The sequence below is a fragment of the Diabrotica undecimpunctata genome, chromosome 5 (assembly GCF_040954645.1).
Source record: "Diabrotica undecimpunctata isolate CICGRU chromosome 5, icDiaUnde3, whole genome shotgun sequence".
NCBI lineage: Eukaryota > Metazoa > Arthropoda > Insecta > Coleoptera > Chrysomelidae > Diabrotica > Diabrotica undecimpunctata.
In genome coordinates, this window is record NC_092807.1 from 95441448 (window position 1) to 95461647 (window position 20200).

The 20200-nt window shown below is 33.1% G+C and overlaps 1 protein-coding gene across 6 annotated transcripts in view; it reads left to right on the forward strand.

Annotated features, from left to right (window-relative positions):
* LOC140441504 (protein phosphatase 1 regulatory subunit 14B) overlaps nucleotides 1-15364 on the forward strand; it is a 153599-nt gene extending 138235 nt beyond the window's left edge. For all 6 annotated transcript variants that reach the window (XM_072532262.1, XM_072532265.1, XM_072532266.1 and 3 more), the window contains 3 exons: nucleotides 2861-2956; nucleotides 9758-9799; nucleotides 12310-15364. In XM_072532262.1, coding sequence (XP_072388363.1) covers nucleotides 2861-2956; nucleotides 9758-9799; nucleotides 12310-12351 — 180 coding nt within the window. In that variant the 3' untranslated portion in view covers nucleotides 12352-15364. The remainder of the gene's footprint in view (nucleotides 1-2860; nucleotides 2957-9757; nucleotides 9800-12309) is intronic.
* Nucleotides 15365-20200: the final 4836 nt, after the last annotated feature.

The following is a 20200-nucleotide window of genomic DNA, read 5'->3' on the forward strand; positions in this document are numbered from 1 at the left end:
CGCGCTGACACGCGGCGCCCCTGGGACAACGCAGCGACGCCCCAGGGCGTCGTGACGCACTGTTTGGGAAGCTCTGCTATAGACACATTCTATCATCGTTTAGGATACTGTCAAATTAACAACAGAGGACATTTTGAACTTGATTAGGTAGACAGAAATTTAGCAATATAGTAAAGTATTATGTTCAAATTTAGTTGAACATAGTTTGAATAAAAAAAATTATTGAGGCGATTAGGCGTTTCTGTTTTATTTTATTTTTTTAATATGTTCTTGACTACTAAAATCGAAAGTATTGTATACGGTTGAACCGGTATTGAAGTGGAGATTTTAATAAAGGTACAATATACAGCGTGTTGTATTTAAAAAACCAAAGTGACTAATGATATCAGAAAATGGTAAATGTAGCAACTTTACAAACTTCAAATCTTCATATTGCAAAATAGGTGTATCCCTATTTTTTATAATTTGAAAAATTCATTTAGGAGATAATTAGGCGTTTCTAGACTTTTGGTCCGCTCTGTATATATTGGAGAAGCATGAAGAACTCTTTCTTTTTCGCAGGAAATTTTCAGTGCCCTCGTATACTGCGTACAAATGATATAAAATGATTTATGCCATAAAACAACAGTCTGAAGACTTTCAAATCTCAATAGGTAAACAGAATTTGTTACAAATAGGCGTATAAAATATCCCCTATACATAGTGCATTTGAACTGATCCTAGCCTGGTTATATTCTTCCATATATTTCTTCGGTACAAACAAAACAAGTGATTGCATCATTAACTATTAAAACGTTTTAAAACAAAGACACGGTGGTAGCACGATCATCTGCCATCAAACGCATTATTCTACGATGACATGACTCGTAGCCAAACAAAGGAAGATGAAAGTGTGTACTAGAATTAAATTGTGTTTGAACGACTAATGATATTTAATCCCAGATTATATAAGATTACAATGAGTGTACTAAAAAACCGGGCATATTGTGTTTGAATGGTTAATGGCGGTTAATCCATGATTACATAAACCGCTTGATATTCCATTCGGGATTTCAGATTGTTTTATTTTATTATATTATATATTATAAATAAACAAATAAACTACAACCATATGAGAAGTCATTGATCTAAGTGGGCTTTTTTTTTCGTTTCGTTCCAAGATTCTCTCTATATTTCTTTGTTTTTCTCTGCCTTATTTTGCAAGTATGGTTTATTTTTGAATTGTTGATTCCACTATCGTGATTCTTTCCTGATTCTTTTTCTTCTATTTTCTCTCATAAGCTACTTTTTTAAAACATGACGTCAAATTCTCCCATTCATGATTTACATCTAGTTTCGTAGATTTTTGTTCCTTCCTTATATCTTGCTCGTCCAGGTTCTTGGTTCTGAGAATTGTCATCAGTAAAGATGAGCAACATGAAAAAAAAATTAAAAAATATGAAATATGCTCATATATGTACATACAAAAGAGTTATTTACAAAAATAATGAACAAGTTATTAATATTATGAGTGTATCACTGATGTTATTAATTTATGATATCACTGCTATTAAAAAAACAATCAATAATTAAATGTTTTTTTTTTTAAATTGTCTCTGAAAAACGTCGATCTGAGTATATATACTCAATTTTTCACATGCGAAAAACAATGTTATATTTTTCGCTATATCCCATAGTCTCAATCTAAATATTAAAGATCATTGCATTAATCCAACACTGAGTAATAATTCCTACCTAATTTTAACCCCACCCCTTGAGACTTACCTAGGTTTGATACTTTTGCTTAAACCTTGATCTTGCTCACATAAATATGCACTATATTACATTTTTTTCGAAAATATGCAAAAACGCTATTTTTTGCATAAAATCAGCAAAATATGCAAATTATGCTACTTTGTGCTTTATGCTTATGATGTGGACACAAAGGTTTTTGTTAATATCTTAACATCTTTGGATATGAAGATTAAAACCAAATAGTACTTCTCTTGTGTCCAGGGCACAAAAGAAAACGGAATATGGCGAAGACGATACAACTCTGAACTATACAAAATATACCAGGATCCGGATATTATAACATTCATCAAAATAGGACGGCTGCGTTGGATAGGACATGTAGAAAGAATGGAAGAAGGCGAAATACCAAACAAAATATTCAAACAGATGCCAGTAGGAAAAAGAACAAGAGGAAGACCGAAACTGAGATACTTAGAACAAATAGAAAATGATATAACAACCTTAAAAATAAAAAACTGGAGAAAAAAAGCACGAAACAGATCGGAATGGAGAAGAATCCTAGAACAGGCCAAGACCCAAAAAGGGTTGTCGAGCCAGTGATGATGATGACTTCTCTTGTGTCCACGCCCTATCGAAAGTTCAACTGCGTGCCGTCACTAATGTGTTATTCTAATTTTGGGTGTAATTTTTATTGATTTGTATAACCCTTAAGAGGATTTACCCTATGTGACCTTACATCACATACAACTAGTTATTTGGTTACGCAGCATATAAAAATGTCGATTTAAAATTTCTCAGGGAATGATTTCTGTTGGTATGGTATTTAATAACTATACCAAAAGATCCAGATTTTTGCCATCGGTTATCTTTGACAACTCACTTTCTATAGGTTCTGGACTAAATATCAAATACATAATATTTTATAACAATTTAAAAATCAATCAAATGTATCCACGATCTCATTTATTGTTGTTACGCCACTGTCTTTATGTAAAACACTAATTTATTTTTGTTATTCGGATTTTATCACCGAGCCGGTGTGATTTAATGACTGTTTTATTGGATCTTGGTAAACTGAAAAAGGAAACGCGATGATTCATTCTAAAAATATTCTTCTTTGTTTCAGAAACAAGTAGATTCTGTAAATAATGACGAAGTTGAGGTGGATATAGACGAACTACTAGATATGGACAGTGACGACGAGCGACGGAGGCATTTACAGGTAATATTTGAAAAAGATATAAACTCCAAATGAGAGTATATATATATATATATATATATATATATATATATATATATATATATATATATATATATATATATATATATATATATATATATATATATATATATATATATATATATAGACATAGACATACATCACTATCACTATATATTTTGACTTATTTAGGTTAGCGTATGCAAATCAAAATAATATCAATGATTATCAAAGCATAGAAATATTTTAACAATTACGTTTTTCTTTTTCGTACAGATATTATCTTAATAATATGCGATTATTGCGTTCACAGGTACTTTTTATTACTTTATACTTTACTTTATTCACTTTATTATTAACTTATATTACTATTGTTATTTATATTTCTAACCTAACCTAAAATGCTAGTTTACAATAAACAGTACGAAAAAAAATGGATGATAGGTACTAACGCACGCGTACAAAAAAAATTGTGATGAAAACCCCTGTTACTACCCACTTATTTGAATGCTTTCTTCTGGCATTTTATATTTTCTCTGTACAAAGTCATTTAATTATTTTCATTTTTCCACATTTCCACATTTTTTCTTGAATATAGCTTTCTTTTACCGATCTTTCCTCATTAGTAAATACTTTTCCATTATAAATACCGAAAATACTACAATATATGTAAACCTAAGTAGTGGATAGAACTGTAAAAGATATATGTAATATAGAAAAAAGGAAAATATGAAATAGTTTAAGAACTGAACCATTGAACCAAATTAAACATAGAAACAATGGGCTTAAGCTTCATTACTACCATTGCCGTAAAGATCCACGGCTTGTAAATGAAGAAAAGAAGTTTTAATCGATTTTTGCTCAAAACTTTCATACATGTTATCTATTCATGTCAAACACAGAATACAAAATTAAAAACCTCCCTTTTTGTACAGATCCAACCTCATAAAAGTTAAGCTCAATGTACAAAACCTGCTGATTCGAAAATCCACTACTTTTGTTTTCTGTTCTATTTGAAAAGGGTGAAACAAGTGGAAGGCAGCGGGACGATTTTAAGTACACACATCTCCAGTTCTGGTATATGAAAGCCATTCGTAAACATATCAAAACCCTTCAGGGCACCCCTATACTGTATAGTTCACCAGTAAATGCGATCGTAAAAGGACTTTTTCAATTTTACTTGGAAACATGTACAGGGGTGGATTCCCTTAAAGAGGATATCTAGTAAAAAGATATAAAAATATCAGTAGAAAATATAAAAATATCAAATAACAAAAGTAAATTAAACAAATTAAAATAAAATCAAATAACAAGTAGAAAACAACAATATTCAATGAGCGTTGATTAATATAGCAAATGACTATGGACTTAAGAAATAAACAGACAAATAAATATTGCCAAATCAGCATTTATTCAGCAAAAAAATCAAAAAATACTAACAAAAAGGCAACAGTCATCAAAAAAAAAAAATTAACAACACCCCAAAAACTGGGCACCAAGGGCCCACATCCTCGGACACCGAGTCGCCGAACTGGGCGCAGCCCGGAGCAGAGACTCGAGGTCCGAGCAAGCAATTTCAGTTCGATGATACGTCACTAGAGAAAGCAGGAAAAGAACGCGTCATGCTAGCCTGCATTGATCGGATTAGGATATCGTGTTGGGAGTTCTTGTACCCAAGACTTCCACACAAAAAGCATTTGACTGATAGTAGAGATGAGCGTTGAATCTAAACAGAGGAACAGCGAACACTTCACGTCGACGAGGACAATTAGTTGATCTGAGAGACTACTACAAAACTAAAAATAACATCCCGACTCTTTTGGGACGGTAGACAGTCGGGCGATCGGTTGACGTTGAAAATAAAATAACTATAGTCGGTTCGCTATATTTACGCGGGTTTCGGATTAACAAAATTATACTAATGACTCATTGATAACCAGTTGCAGTAAACGACTTCCCAGAAAATTAGGTAAAAACTGCATTAATGGTCATATTTTAAAATACATTAAAATAACATTAGGGTAGGTATAAATTTGTTACAATATTGCAGTTGAATTGATTCTTTGCCAGTGTTGACATTGTATGTTTGGTGGAAATATTTAAAAATGCCTAGACGTGTGTTAGATGTAGATAGTCTAATTTGTAGTGTACATAAGTATTTTACGGATGAAAAAGAAAATGGCGGTCTTTTAAAATCGGTAATGTCTGTTCAACAACGCGTATGTGATGCTCTAGGAATTAGTGAAACCAAACTAAGAGGAGTATTACAAAATCGCAATAATGAACGGCCGAAAGAAGATCACCAAAAAACTCGCCTATCATTAAAAACGAAAGATATTCCAGATGGAAAAAAATTTTAAATTCGTGATACCATTTATCGAATGCGAGCCAACAAGGAACATGTGACCTTAAATACAATTCTCTCGGAATTAAAAGATAAAAAATTTGACGAAATTGGCAGAACAAGTCTATGGCAAGTGATACATAAGTTCTGTTGTGCATAAAAGAATTAACTTTCTAAGAAAATATTCTAAATTAAAAGAAGAAAGGGCAAATTTTATATATTTAGACGAAACATGGATATTTTCTAGGGGTGCAACCAAGAGAACATGGCAAGATGATACGTAAAGTCTATCAAACATGCTGATGGAGAAGGGAAGCGACACATAATTTTACATGCAGGAGGGAAATCGGGTTTTATAGAAGGTGCTGGTTTAATATTTTCATCTAAATCAAAATCAATTGACTATCACGATAATATGAACACAGAAATGTTTGTAAAATGGTTACATGAAAAACTTCTCCCAGGTTTAAGTGAGCCCAGCGTAATTATTTTAGACAATGCACCTTACCATTCTGAAGTATTAAACAAAATTCCAACGAATTCTTGGACTGTTAATAAAATTAAAGAATGTTTGACAAAGAAACATCTACCATTTACACAACATATTTTAAAATCAGAATTATTACGCTTGGCAAATATCCACGCAAAACCAAAAACTTTTGTTGTGGATCAGATTATTGAAAGTTACGGTCATCAAGTTTTACGTCTGCCACCGTATCATTGCCAGTTTAATCCCATCGAATATATATGGCGAATAGCAAAACAATATTATGACAACCATATTGGGCCTAACGGTTATAGCGACGGCGCAGTTCGGGAAACTTGGCGAAAGGCACTTTCAATTGTAACTCCAGAAGTGTGGTGCAACTGTATATTCAAGTGCGAGGAACTAATAGAAGATTGGTGGACTCGTGAAAATAAAATAAACGAAATAAGTCCAATCATAATAACAATTAATGGTGATGACAGTGATGATGATGACGATTATGATATTTTTGATGATAATGACTGATTTTCATTTTTGTTGGCAAGTTAAATTTTTTTATTTTTCATTATAAATTCTCTCCATGGAACAAATATACATAGACCATATTTTCTGTGTGAAGTGTAATATAAAATTATTATTAGGTTTATATTAGCCACATTAGACTCCATTAATGAAGTAATTCTCCTTATTATACTGTCAATTATATAAAAGATTTTCCATTATTATTTAATTAAAAAAAGTTATGGATTATTTTTCATTTCATATTTCCAGTTGATATTTCCCCAAAGAGCAGGTAATTAAAACTGGGTACTTACAATAAAATTTTTAATCTTAAACCCGCGTAAATATAGCGAATCGACTTTATGTAGGTATTCTGATTGATGGATGAGTTTCGATTTTCGATTGATCTGCATTTTCGATTTCATATCTTTATTGATAGTTCGTTAAATGATTTATTTATTGTAAATATTCAATTAAGAAGTCTTTTTCTTGGTTAAAATTATTTAACTAGTATAAGAGTAATAATTTTATTTTCAAAAAATGCACATTTGTAGAAGATGCAGATTTTATGCTCGACTTTCTGAATATTGCAATGATCGATTATTTTTAATTTGAAATATTAATACATGGGAGTCCCCTATTCATATTTTGTATTATTCAGCAAGCATCATTTTTATTTGGAGTTTGTGTTTTGTCTAACGTAAATTTGAATTTATTCTGTGAGTACTGAATATTTACTTTATTAACTGTTTGTGTGTTTAACATGTTTACGCGTAAAAATCTTAGTATTTTATGTTATCACTTTGAGAAAGACGTTAACAGTGAGAAGGCTATATGCAATATTTGCAAAGAAAAACTTAGTTATAAATCAACTACAGCAAATTTAAACACCATTTAAAAAGAAAACATACTTCAGGATTTTTTTCTTTGATTCAAGAAAGCATTTGTTTATGTACTCGCTTATTTGAAACCACTGTTAAACAATCAAATAGTTGAATAATTTAACTAGTTTTTCAACTAGTTACTTATTTACGATAAACGGTTTAGTGTCGTTAACGATAAAAACGTCAACGACGTACCTCTAGCTGATAGTTGTGCCCCTATCGCGCATCAGACTGCTATATGGGTAAAGGGATGGCCTGGAGCATTGGAGCGCGGTGTTAAACGGAATAACGTCAGACCTAGCTTTTATAATTGTGTATACAATTGTGCGAAAACGAAAAAAAAAAAAGCTGAATAAAAAAAAATGTTAGGTGATTAAAATTTACTTGAAGAAGGTACAATATATTGTAATGCAGAGAAATTTGTACCATGAAGCCTCGTACAGCAATTGAACCCTGCGTTCAGCTTATTATTTTCAAATTTTAGCTTTCTGTTTCACGAGTTTTATAAACCCGGCCCTGACTAGTCATTCAAGCCCCTTTCTAAAAACATATCACTATAGGGGTGATATACAATATAGGTATCTGTATTTTTATTGAAATAAAATGGATAAAAAAAATGTTATTGATTATGGAAAAATTGTAGTTTATGTAAAAATTGATCTTTTCTATAAATTTGTAATGGCTTTGACAAATTATTCTAAATTCTGAGCATTTCATTGATCTTTCGTAATTACAGCATTTGTTATCTTTTCTCACATACATACATACATACATACATACATACATACCTAAGCTGTACATCCCCGTATAAGTTGTAGTTGTTTTTTGCCCAAAAATCCAAGTTGGGTGGAGAATCGATCATTCCTAACTTATTTTTCCTTTTTTTAACTGTCTTTCATAATGTTTGGTATGTTTTCGAGTTTGTCACTATTATCATCTAATCATTTCTATATGTTAGCTTCTTTCAGATGTTTCGTACCTTCTTATCATTTTGATAACCTCATAGATCTTTTTAATCAACTGTTTCTTTCCATATTTTCTGTTCGTGTATATTTTCTACCAGTTTATAATTTGATTCATATTCTTCGACTACATCACTATGCCTAATGATTTTTTCTTTTTGTTTGTATGTGTCTCTTAATTATTTAAAATATTTCTCCCATGTTTTTTCGTTGCCAATTACTGAACTGACTATTTTTCTTTTTTGTATCTGCAGGTAGTTATGTAATGATTTTGTATTCCGCCTATTATTTTCTCTGTTTGTCCTCTTCTTTTCTTCTCTTTGTCTTCTTTTTATTCATTTTACATTTTTCCTTGAATCATTCCTATTTTTTTCTGTGCAACTTTATCGGTAACCTCTTTCCTAGAAATTATCCGCATTCCACCCAATGTGCTCGTTTCTCTTGGACTGTCTCAATTCCTCTTATTTTACATTTAGCTATAACTATGTAGTTTTTAGCTAATCATCGGTTTTTGTGTTTTGTTTTGAGTTGTACTTCTTGTTGTCCCGGTTTCATTCTTGTAATTTTATGTAAGTGCTTGTGTTTATCTATGATACTACTTATGTCCATTCTAAACTGCTGCTAAATTGCATAATCTTTCTCCTTGTTTTCCCATGACTGTACCTAGTACTTCTACCTTATTAACACGTTCAGCCCTGGTGTTTTTGTAAATAAGACGGGAGTCGTGGATGCCTTTCCGCATTTCTGATTCATTTTCAAAAAAAATATTTGACAATCGAGTTATTGCACAACATTTTTAAGGCATCTCATTGATGCCTCGCTGTACGAGAACTATAAATTTGTTTGTTTGGACACCGTGGCATTTACGTGATGCCTCAAACTTGTTCATTCTTGTATGAAGCGACGGAAGTATTTGACGTTATATTCTGAGTCATTCTTTGTTCGGTGCTCTTTGCGTACGGTTATTGTATGAGTATACTATAAATTATTAGATTACACGAATTTTTTCGATGGATTCCTACGAAAAAGAACAGAAAAGACTTGTAAGTTTATACGAAGAGCTTATGTCAGATAAAGACGTAGGAGTGGACAACCCTTATGCAAATTCCTAGGAAACTGAGAAAATTACGTGGCATCAATGAAGTACCGGACGAACGCAATCTTGCAGTGCCAGGACCTAGCGGTATACCAAAAATAACGTTACGGGCCGTTGAAAATGAAGTCTGGAAAGTCATACCTAATTTCTGTTTAGGATGACCTGATACAACAGACAATAGAAACTGTAATTTCTGCATTTGCTGTTGTCGCAGAAGAAGATGAAGAGGGAGTACAGATTTATTATGGAGCGAAGTTCCATTGACACTTCCAAGTTGAAAAATTTTTCGCAGACTATTCAGAATGCTGTGGTAAACTGGAATATTACAACAATTTTACACAAACTCCTTATTTCTTTTACAAACTATTTGTGACTGATGACTTGATCGATTATATAGTTGATCAAACGAATTTATACGCAGATCAACAGATAAATGGCCGACATTAATAATTATGAATACTTTTATTTTGATCGAGATAAAAAGGTTTATAAATTGAACTGTAGTTTTAAATCATTCTTTTTTGTTTCAGAATCTACTCATAAATGCCAAAGGATCCCAAAGTGATATAAAAGTAAGTAAGATGTACTTTATCTACAGATTTTGTATAATTTCAGTAGGCAATGCAATCATAAGTGTAAAATACTCAGCGTTGCCTGTTTCAACTATTTTGAGTTAGTAACTTTAATCAAACAAATTTATTGTTGGTGTGCAAAAGTTTTTAAGTATAGTTAGGCGTTCTATCTAGACCAGAAATGCGAAGAACAAGTATCATGGACGCAGTTTGGATTCTGCGATTCCTTAGGCGCCCGAGAGGCTCTATTCGCTGCCCAAGTGCTTATGCAAAGATGCAGGGATGTTAACTGTGATGTGTATACTTGTTTTATCGACTACAAAAAGGCATTTGATAGAGTAAAGCATGATAAACTTATAAACATCTTGAAAGAAGTGGGGTTAGATGATAGGGACTTAAGAATCATCTATAATTTATATTACAACCAAACAGCCAATATTAAAGTGGATGACCAATTGACAGAGGCAGTCTCCATAGATAGAGGAGTGAGGCAAGGATGCATTCTGTTCCCGGTGTTATTTAATATATACTCTGAATATATCTTCGAGCAAGCACTAGGCGAACTACAAGAAGGCGCATTAGTCAACGGAATACGTCTAAACAACATTAGATATGCCGACGACGCAGTAGTTTTTGCAGATAGTCTGGACGGTTTGCAAAGAATAATGTCGCGTATATCAGATATAAGTAGAGAACACGGAATTGATCTTAATACGAAGAAAACAAAGTACATGGTAGTCAGTAAGCGCAAAATATTAAATACACAACTTTTGGTTAACCAACATCCAATTGACAGAGTGGACAGCTACACATACCTTGGTACCAACATTAACCGCCAATGGGATCACTCCAGTGAAATAAAACAACGCATAGGAAAAGCGAGATCGGCGTTCATAATGATGAAGTCTCTTTTCAGAAGTCACGATTTACCACTTGCTACCAAAATCTCTCTCATTAGATGCTATGTATTTTCTACGTGGCATTTCTGACATGACACTCGAGGCATTCGAGATGTGGTGTTACAGACGTATTTTAAGAATTTCATGGGTGGATCGTGTGACTAATGTTGAGGTCCTATGTAGAATAGGCAAGGAATGCGAGATTATTAACACCATCAAAGAGCGCAAACTAGAATACCTTGGCCATGTTATGAGGAATGAACAGAGATACGGCTTGTTGCAACTCATTCTTCAGGGCAAGGTATTTGGAAAGAGAGGACCAGGGAGAAGAAGAATATCTTGGCTTCAAAACCTGAGAAAGTGGTTTAATACATCGACAACCGGTCTATTCAGAATAGCAGCAAGCAAAGTTAGGATAGCCATATTGATCGCCAACATCCAGAACGGATAGGCATCGTAAGAAGAAGAAGGCGTTCTTAGTCAATTAAAAGTTATGGATATTCTTCATGAAGTGCCCTCTTCTACCGATTACTGTGGTAAACTTATTTTTATACCGACCGCTATTTTAAAACCTGTTTATACGTCTAAAACAATCCATTATCTAATATTCTGAATGCACTTTATTATTCTAAGCTATACTCCGTATTATTTGCCTTGTATTTTTCCTTCCACTTCAAATAATAGTTCAAACAAGTCATATTTCTGATTTCTCATTAAATGTACAAGTATCGTCCCAAGTAATGTTGGATATTGGAATTGAAATTTTTCCCTATATAGAAGGTAACTGTCCTCTTTTACGGGAAATAAGGCGGCATCTTTAAAAAGATCTATTATTATTTAGAATATTGCAGGATAAATATTTTGGACTAGTGGAATTTTTTATGTAGAAATGGTAATATCGTGAGAAAATACTGCAGAGAAATAAGTTATCTCAAAAAATTGGCAAAATAAAGAGGAAATAAATAAAGTGAAACGTGAAATATTTTTGAAGCGTTATACAGCCCCGACCACGATGGAAACCTGGTCCATCAAACATGAGTTCTTTGCTTCACCTCGGAGTCAAATGGACAGTCAGCTGAGTGGACAGAAGCAGACGAAGTCAGTCCAAAACGACCAAAGACGAAAATCTCAGCTGACAAGGCTTTAACTTTCATATTTTAAAATATGCAAAGTAATCATGACTTTGATGATAATTACCATCAATAACGAATATTTTATGTGACGACCAGAAATGTGTCATAAGTCGATCGTTACGATATGTACATGAATTAAACTTCGAATTGCTCCTTCATCCACCGTATCCTCCAGATCTGACTTCTTGTGACTACTGACTCTACAAACCTCAAAAAAGTGCTTCAGAGATCAAATGAGGAGGTTATTATGGAAACTGAAAAACATATTCTACAAAAAAAAGAGCGAATTGTTTGAAAATCATCGAGATCAATGTATCATCCTAGAATATTGAGGCTATATTGATGAATAAAGATCACTGTTGCCTAAAAGTTGTGCTTTTATAAGTTAATTCCGGGACTTATTGAGTAAATTGTTAAATAAGTCAAAATATAAGTTTTCGTCATGTTTCCTAATATAATTTTTCTCTTTCTGTTTCAGAAATTCATAAATGAATTACTAGATAAGGCAAAGACTCTTTAAATTAAGTGAAGTGCCAAAAATTATTGTTCGAAGTGATTATAATGAAGAAATTGAAGAAACAGACATGGGCCCACTGCGGAGCCTAAGTTGCACAAGTCTTAGTGATTTTTTGTCTACATCGATGTTCATTGGATTTAAATGAGTGTATATTCCATCCTTAGATAGCCAAGATGGACGATCCGGCGCAATAATTTTTAGAATTTTTTATGTGACTTCGTAACAGTAGTGGAAATAGTCAACCGACGGGTTCGAAAGTATTAGCGTATTTATATATTCAATTTTTTATTGTTTTTATCAAAATATATATAGTTTATGGATGTTTGTGCCAATTGCTGTTGGATTTGCTAAGTCCTATATTTAGTTTGCAGATTTGGCGTAAACTGCTCATTACTAGCTTGTTTAATGCCACACCGTGATCACACCAGCTTAAATATTGTGGATCTACCGATTTTTATCCTAACAAAGAAATAGCAGGTGTTATTCCTACTTCAGTTAATTTTAAACTTTGTTAATGTATTTGAGAGAGAGAGAGAGAAAAGATGAACATAACCTAAAAATAACAGTATGGTACCCATGCATTATACTATGCCCTAATTGTTTCCTTAAATATCAATAATACCTACATATAAATATATCTCATAACAAAAATGATGAATAAACCCCAATTTCTCTTCTACATCAAGGTCCGTAGTTAAGTCTTCGACCCACTTACCTGTAGTTCTTTAGTGTAAGGACTTCCTCATCATCCACAGGCTTATCGATACAGTATATACCGGACTGAGTCTCATGAGTTACTATTGGTTCTTAATACCTAGTAATTTACATTTACCTGTATATATTCTCCACGTTATAAGTCGCGGTATTAGCGTACTGTAGAGTTTCGTTTACTAGCCTCAAGGTGAGTTATTTAGAGACCAAATGTGGACAGATGCAAAGTTGGCTTTGCAACAGTGCAACAACTTTTGATATACATTCTATCTTCTTTGTATTATTTCTTACCGTTATATGACTGCCTAAGTTGTCGTTTTCTTTCGACTAGCAAACTTTGATGTAGCGACTTTTACCAGCAAATTTCTTGGTACTTTGAGTTAATAATACCTGTTAATTTCACTTTTTGCCAATTAAGCTATTTTTTTTACTTTTAATACTTAGTATTTTGTTTTAAAAGTTCCCTTTATGTACTCGCCATTTTCTTAATCTTAGCTAACCTAACTTAACCTTAAAATTAATGTTGGCAACGTAAAGTGTCTTTTATGGTATAAGTATCTATAAATAGTACCTATAGATTGACTGTATGAAAAAAAATTTAAATGCAGTTTAAACCAAAAAGAAGCCATTTTAATGTTGAGGGTGGTCCTTGCAATTCAAACTATGAGAAAAAAGGATACTTATATAAAATTTACCATAGACAGACGGTTTTTGCACCGATATCGTATTACATCTTAATGGATATTATGAAACCGAATATTTACTATGAAACCTAACACTTTCGAACCCCAAGAAATGTAACTTATTTACGGCCAGTCTGCCAATGACATTGTTAATCTGTTTTCTATTTTTTTATATTTTAGTTTCGATTTTAGCGCGTAGGTTATTTATAATATACAAATGGTTACAGCTAGTCCTTATAAATTCAGGATATAGGATAGGAATCATATCAGACTGCCTTTTGAATTGTAATTTTCATTGATGTCATTTTTACGGTTTTACCGAACAAACAAATTACAAATTAAAATAAAGATAAGTAACCCTATTGGAAGAGTATCTCAAGAACGTACCTACAATATTTGTAAAGAAATACCTCGTTTGTTAGATTATAGATGTCTGTAATTGTAGGCTTTTTATGGTGTCCCTAATAAGTAAGGGTAGTATCTGCAAAGATAAGGCAATTATTCATTTTTTGACTGCTACAACATCAGAATCTAAATAAAAAACTATGTCGTTGACGAGCAATGTATAAGAAATGTAGAGTTGATCTACTTCCTAGTGGTTTATCTACTACAAGTAGCATAATATAATTAATATTATCGATGTTACTTTATTGTTCGTAAATTTTTATATATCGTGATAGTAGAGTGGGTATAATTGCAGCAGGTTCATAATCATAGATCATATGTATCTCTCAGTGGAATAAAGAACGTCATACGTTGTTTCAATTGCAAAAGTTACCTATTGATTCAAAGGAATTCCCTGCCCCCAAAATGGGGTATGGCACATTAAGAAGAAGAAAACTGCCGAAGAAACAACTATATCGGCAAAGTGATATTCTTATAGGTAACGTTAACTGCCAACGCGATCTAAACTGGCCCACCGCCATGATCAGAATGATCTCAGGACGACACGGGACACCGCTTTTATCGATTGAAATTTAATTCGAACGCAATTTTGAAAGTTTAACTCACCTATCTTAATTGAAAACTCCGATATTATTTTAAAATTTATGCGGGTTTGACAGAGAAAAGCGAAATAAAAAAAGGGAAATACCTATCTCGATAGAGGCATCTGGCAGTATAAACAAACACTTAGATTATAAAATTCGAAATGTGGCTGCGCTCGTCAACTTGTTCCAGGGAAAGTCTGATGTGCGAAATGTGAACATGCATTAATAACTGTCTTTTCTTTGTTGATACGATTAAAAGAGTACGCGATGCTAATCATTATTAATAAGGATAGTATTAACAGTTGGTTTGTCACCCCTTCCAAAAATGTCTTAAATGTACCAAGAAATCAAGCGGTTTTTTTTTGTCGTAATACCTTAAATTTTTTGCTTAGCGATACCCTTAAGAAAAGCCACCAATAAGGGCCTGTAGATTGTAGATTTTTTAGTACATAGTGACACACTGGTGTAGAACAATTAGACACAAGTTTTTAAGACACACATTTTTACAATCTATAGTAAATGTATTTTATTGTAACCATTTTACTTTGTAATTTGTCATGTGTATACATTTTAAAGCATAGTTGCTCTGACACTTTTGTCAAGTATTTGTTGTAAATAAAGAGGTCATAAGAATTAGTTTCTTCTTATTTCTTACAGGACGAACTTGTATGGTCTATGTGGTATACTAAAAATTATATGAGAATCCACAGCATCTAAAGACTTTGATTAATAGGAAGATATGGCAACATTGCACTTAAACATGCCTAAAGTATTTGCAGATCTACTGTGTTCACCTTTAGCTGCTATTTTTTTAAAAAAACTTGGAATATTGTGGTGTAGCAGGTTAAAATTCACTATTTTATGCCACTTATCCTCAGTTGTCGGTGCCTGATATCCATTCAGGTTTCAGGTATAGAATTTTTGTACAGAGATTTTCTTTTCTTCTATATCAGATTGAATGATTCAATAAAACATTTCACTACTATAAAGGTTCTGAAACTGCTTTTTGTGGCATAGTTAGCTTCTAAGTTAAATATGTGTATATGGGGTTAAGCCACAATTGATTGCAATGAAATTACTTCTTCTTCTTCGTTTTTTTGGGTTTCGTTTGCATAATCATTTACCCAGTACATATAAGGTTATGCTAGTCTTGCTCTAGGCCTAGTCAATGCATAACCAGAGATAAATTTCTCAATGGTACAACACTAAAAAACTTCTTTTTCACAAATAACGTTAATCTTCAAAAATTCCACTGAACAAACATAGAGTAAAGAGCTTTGTTTTTACAGACTTTAACTAAAAAATTACTTTTTATAAGGATGTTTATGTTCAGGTATTGTGTGTTGCATACGTATTCTGTATACCTAATTGTAGATGATGTCTGCGATGATCTTGTTGACTTCTTATTTTACTATTGGCAACCAAAGCCTGCCATGACCTGCTGATAGTTTTGCTACCCATTTTTCTTTATTAAGTAAAATGAGAACTGCTTCTTTGATTTTTTTCTTTTTCATGTCTGTTTCTATCATGATTATTGATGCATCTTTCCACTGTACTCTGCGCTCCTTATCCCAGCCATATTTGCATATCTGAGATTTGTCGAAGTTTCCATTCTTGATGTATGTTTCATGCTCGTTTATCCTTATACTTAAGTGGTCTTGAAGTTTCACATAAAAATTGTTACATTCACAGGGTATTTTATAGATGCAGTTCTTTGATCTTTCTTGTGTGTTGTGTTTGGTTTTGGTCATTTTTGTTTTGAATGTTGTGATGTAATTATTTCTTATTTTTTTCAATTTTTCTGATAAGCTCTTTACATATGATATTATTGTCATCTTTGAATCCCTTCTTAAGAGTGTTTCTACATTGCTTGTGGTGTTTTGTTGTTTCCTTTCTTCGATCTTATGAAATTCCTTGTTTATAAATAAGAATGAGTAGTAAATTTTTGTCAAAACCTCTATTAGTAGGCTTTTCTTCCTCAAATGCATTTTCATTGAAGCAGGTGTTTCGGGCTCTATCATATAATGATTTGCTAATTCTTTTTTTGATGTTGTAAGTTGTGGTTTGAGTGGAAGAATTTTTTTTGTAGTTGTTTTTTGAGATGTAATGAAATATTGCGGTTTCGCAATATTGCTAAAACACAGAGCGATTTGAAGTCAACTTAAATAAATCTTGTTTGATTTCAGTTCTCCAAAATGATTATTTTTCTGAAATCTTCCTAATAATTATCTTTACAGGTTTTCTAGAATATTATATTGATGAAATGCCACAAATGGTTTTCCGTTCCATTTTTTGCTCTTAATCTGCCTACTGCAGTGTAACAAAGTTCATAGAAGAATGCATCCCACAGAACAACATAAGTTACGGTACTTGGCGCTAACAGGTTTTACTCTTGATGCTGAAGTGAGCTTCATGTTGCAAACAGATGCTATAATACACTACACATTCCTTTTCGGTGCGTTCTAACTAAGTTATTGTCATTCAAAGGTGCAGATTATTAGTAGTTATAACTTTTATGTAATTAATAAATTAAGTAAATAATTCACTACTTATATAGTTCTGGGTTCGTATATACTAAGACTAATTCTTATTCTAAATCGTATTCACCACACTATTCACAAGAATTCTTCCTTTTGCGGAATTTTAGCCACGTATACATTAGAACCTCGTCTTCACCTGACGCAGTCGTAGCAATTAATAAGACGCAGACACATAATTCTTAGGTCTACGGAGTTGAGTCTGTAACATAATTGATGCTTGATTTTGTTGCTATCTGGACATTTAAAAGCTTTCGTTGTTATTTAAATGCAGAAATCGAAGATGTTTTTTGTTAATTACGGATTCTTATACAATTTTTGTTACATGTTAGGAAATGGAGGGGAAACTTAATTTCATTTGACCTCAAAAACAAAAATCTATTCCTTTACATTCGAAATCGTATAAAGTGTTTAAAATCCCTGAACGATTTTTTCAAAGCGATAATTCAAATATATTCTTGCATTTGGAAGCTCAGTGAAATTTACTTTTAACAGAGCAATTCTTGAACTGTAGTAGTGTTTCTATCGGTAGTAGAAAATGTAATCGAATAGATTTTACGATTTTATTGTTGAATTTGTCATATCAATGCTCAAAATTCGTTACTGTGGTAAGTGTGAGCTTCCCTCAAAAATGTATTGGCCTCTTGAACCCTTTTTGTATCAGCAGCGGCATCATCAAGGACAAATAAAGTTCGTGTATAACAAAACAAAGTTTTTTTTTATTTTTCCTTGTCATCATTAAATATCTTCGTATATGGAGATAACATGTAGGAATTATAATATTACTGAGAAGAATAATTTCCGACGCAAAAGATATAATAGCAGACATAAGAAGAGACTAGGTAAGGTATACGCCGCTATGTGAATAGAGATAAAACGACAACTACATTCACTTTGATGGGTCTAGCTATCTTTGTCATTTTTTTTTCTAGCTTCATCTTGTGGAGGAAATCTATATGAAAACATAAAAATAATGTATATTTTCATATTCGAGAAAATAGTTACACCACCAATTTTATTCAAAAAATCTAGAATTTTATTGGCAATATTACAAGGTTGTAAAAGAATTCGTGGTGTTTTAATCTGAGATAAAATCTTTTTGGTACATAATACTCATTTTAGTCATTTACAGTTAGTTTATGTTTCAATTAATTTTTACATTATAAAAGTGAATATAAAATTCAATCCAAAAATCAATCAAGTGTTAAACGCAACGTAATCAAAAGGTTATGTCATACGTTACACAGAGTACAGCGCCATATGCGTAATGCGCAAGCGCTGTTAAAAGGAGATAGATATACCACCGATCGAGTGCTCCGCTTTTCACTATTTTGCTCACGATGCCTTGTAGCCTAGTCTATTCTTATTATGTATATGTTTAATAGGTGATTAGCAGTGTAGCTTTAAACCTAAAAGATCAACTATAGAATAGATCTTTGTCCCATGCCAAATTTGGAAGAGAACTCTTTATCTATTTCTCTTTATAATCCAAGAGCTACTTAACCCTCCGAGTTCCATCCACTTCCAAAGCATCTATTCCTTATCACGATCCTTTACCCCAAAACCCCCATACCTAAAAACATAAAACACACTCTCACCAACGCCATCACCCATACACTCACTCACCACACCTACACAACCACAAACAACACACAACACCATTATCCAAAATTACAGAATCCAGGACATCCCCCCCAACATCTGTCAGCAAAGACCATTCTATCGAATCATCAAAGATAACGACCTAATCACATTTAGACTCAATAAGTCTTCCCAGCGTAAAAGGTAGTGTCCGTACGAACTACCAATCTCCTAGACCTCAAAGATCTCACGGCAAAACTTCGACAAATCACCGGAGATGCAATGTTTCCATAAATTCAGGATTATAATCTAGAAACCCACCTAATCCGCAACCCGTTCTAAATTGTCAACAAAACTTTCATTTAGCCATTGCCGGTGTCGACAAAAAACTACCTCAAAAAATCATCGAGGATAATCTATCAATTCAGAAGTCAACAATTTCCCATTCACCAAAACAGTTCGTATAATTGCCCGATCTATAAATCAGCCCACCTCTTCATTAGAGTTTTTACAAACCCTGAAACTAAATTCGCCAATGCACTCTCGAATGGTATTAGAATCAAAAGGAGAACCATTGAAATGCAAGATTACACGATCAAGCAATTCCGTTCCGGTTCGACTAAAATACTATTCGAAATGTTGCAAAAGCGGACACCTCAACAACGAATGCCCCGAAAAATCAATTATCTGTCCATACTGTGGACAACAACACAGGTCTACCGCATGCCCCACGATAGGTGTTCCCAAATGTCCCAACTGTAATGGATTGAATGTAACCCGGCATTTTCACAAAAAAATGCCCACACCGAAGAATCCAACCAAAAGACACAAAACAAACACAAATCCCCTCATACGACCTATCTTCAGACATGAAATCCCTAATTCACTTCACGTCCATGATCCTCTTCAATGTCTTCCCTGAAAAGAGGAGTGACACAATCCGCTATTTAAATCAAATGTCCAATGCATTGTATGGGTATGCCATAGCAACCTCCTGCTACAATTCCTTTACCAAACCTTCACTCAACTCCGCACATAAATACACAATACAATACACACATTTATTATCCATACATACACTTATCATTTACCCACACATAAACTTTACCTTCACCCAAGCTAACAAATCATAAACATACAAACACCAAAAAAGAAACAAATCAACAACACACAACCAATAACTACACAAACCCGCACACCACACACTAAACAGTGAGCCCCCGTACACTCCTTAAGAGTCGCATTCAAAATCACAAGGACAGGGGGAGATTGGTTGACAGAAGATGAGGAGACAGCCACAGCTATCCTCCACGCGTTGGAGGCTTGGTCCAACCGGCATCCAAAAGGTAGG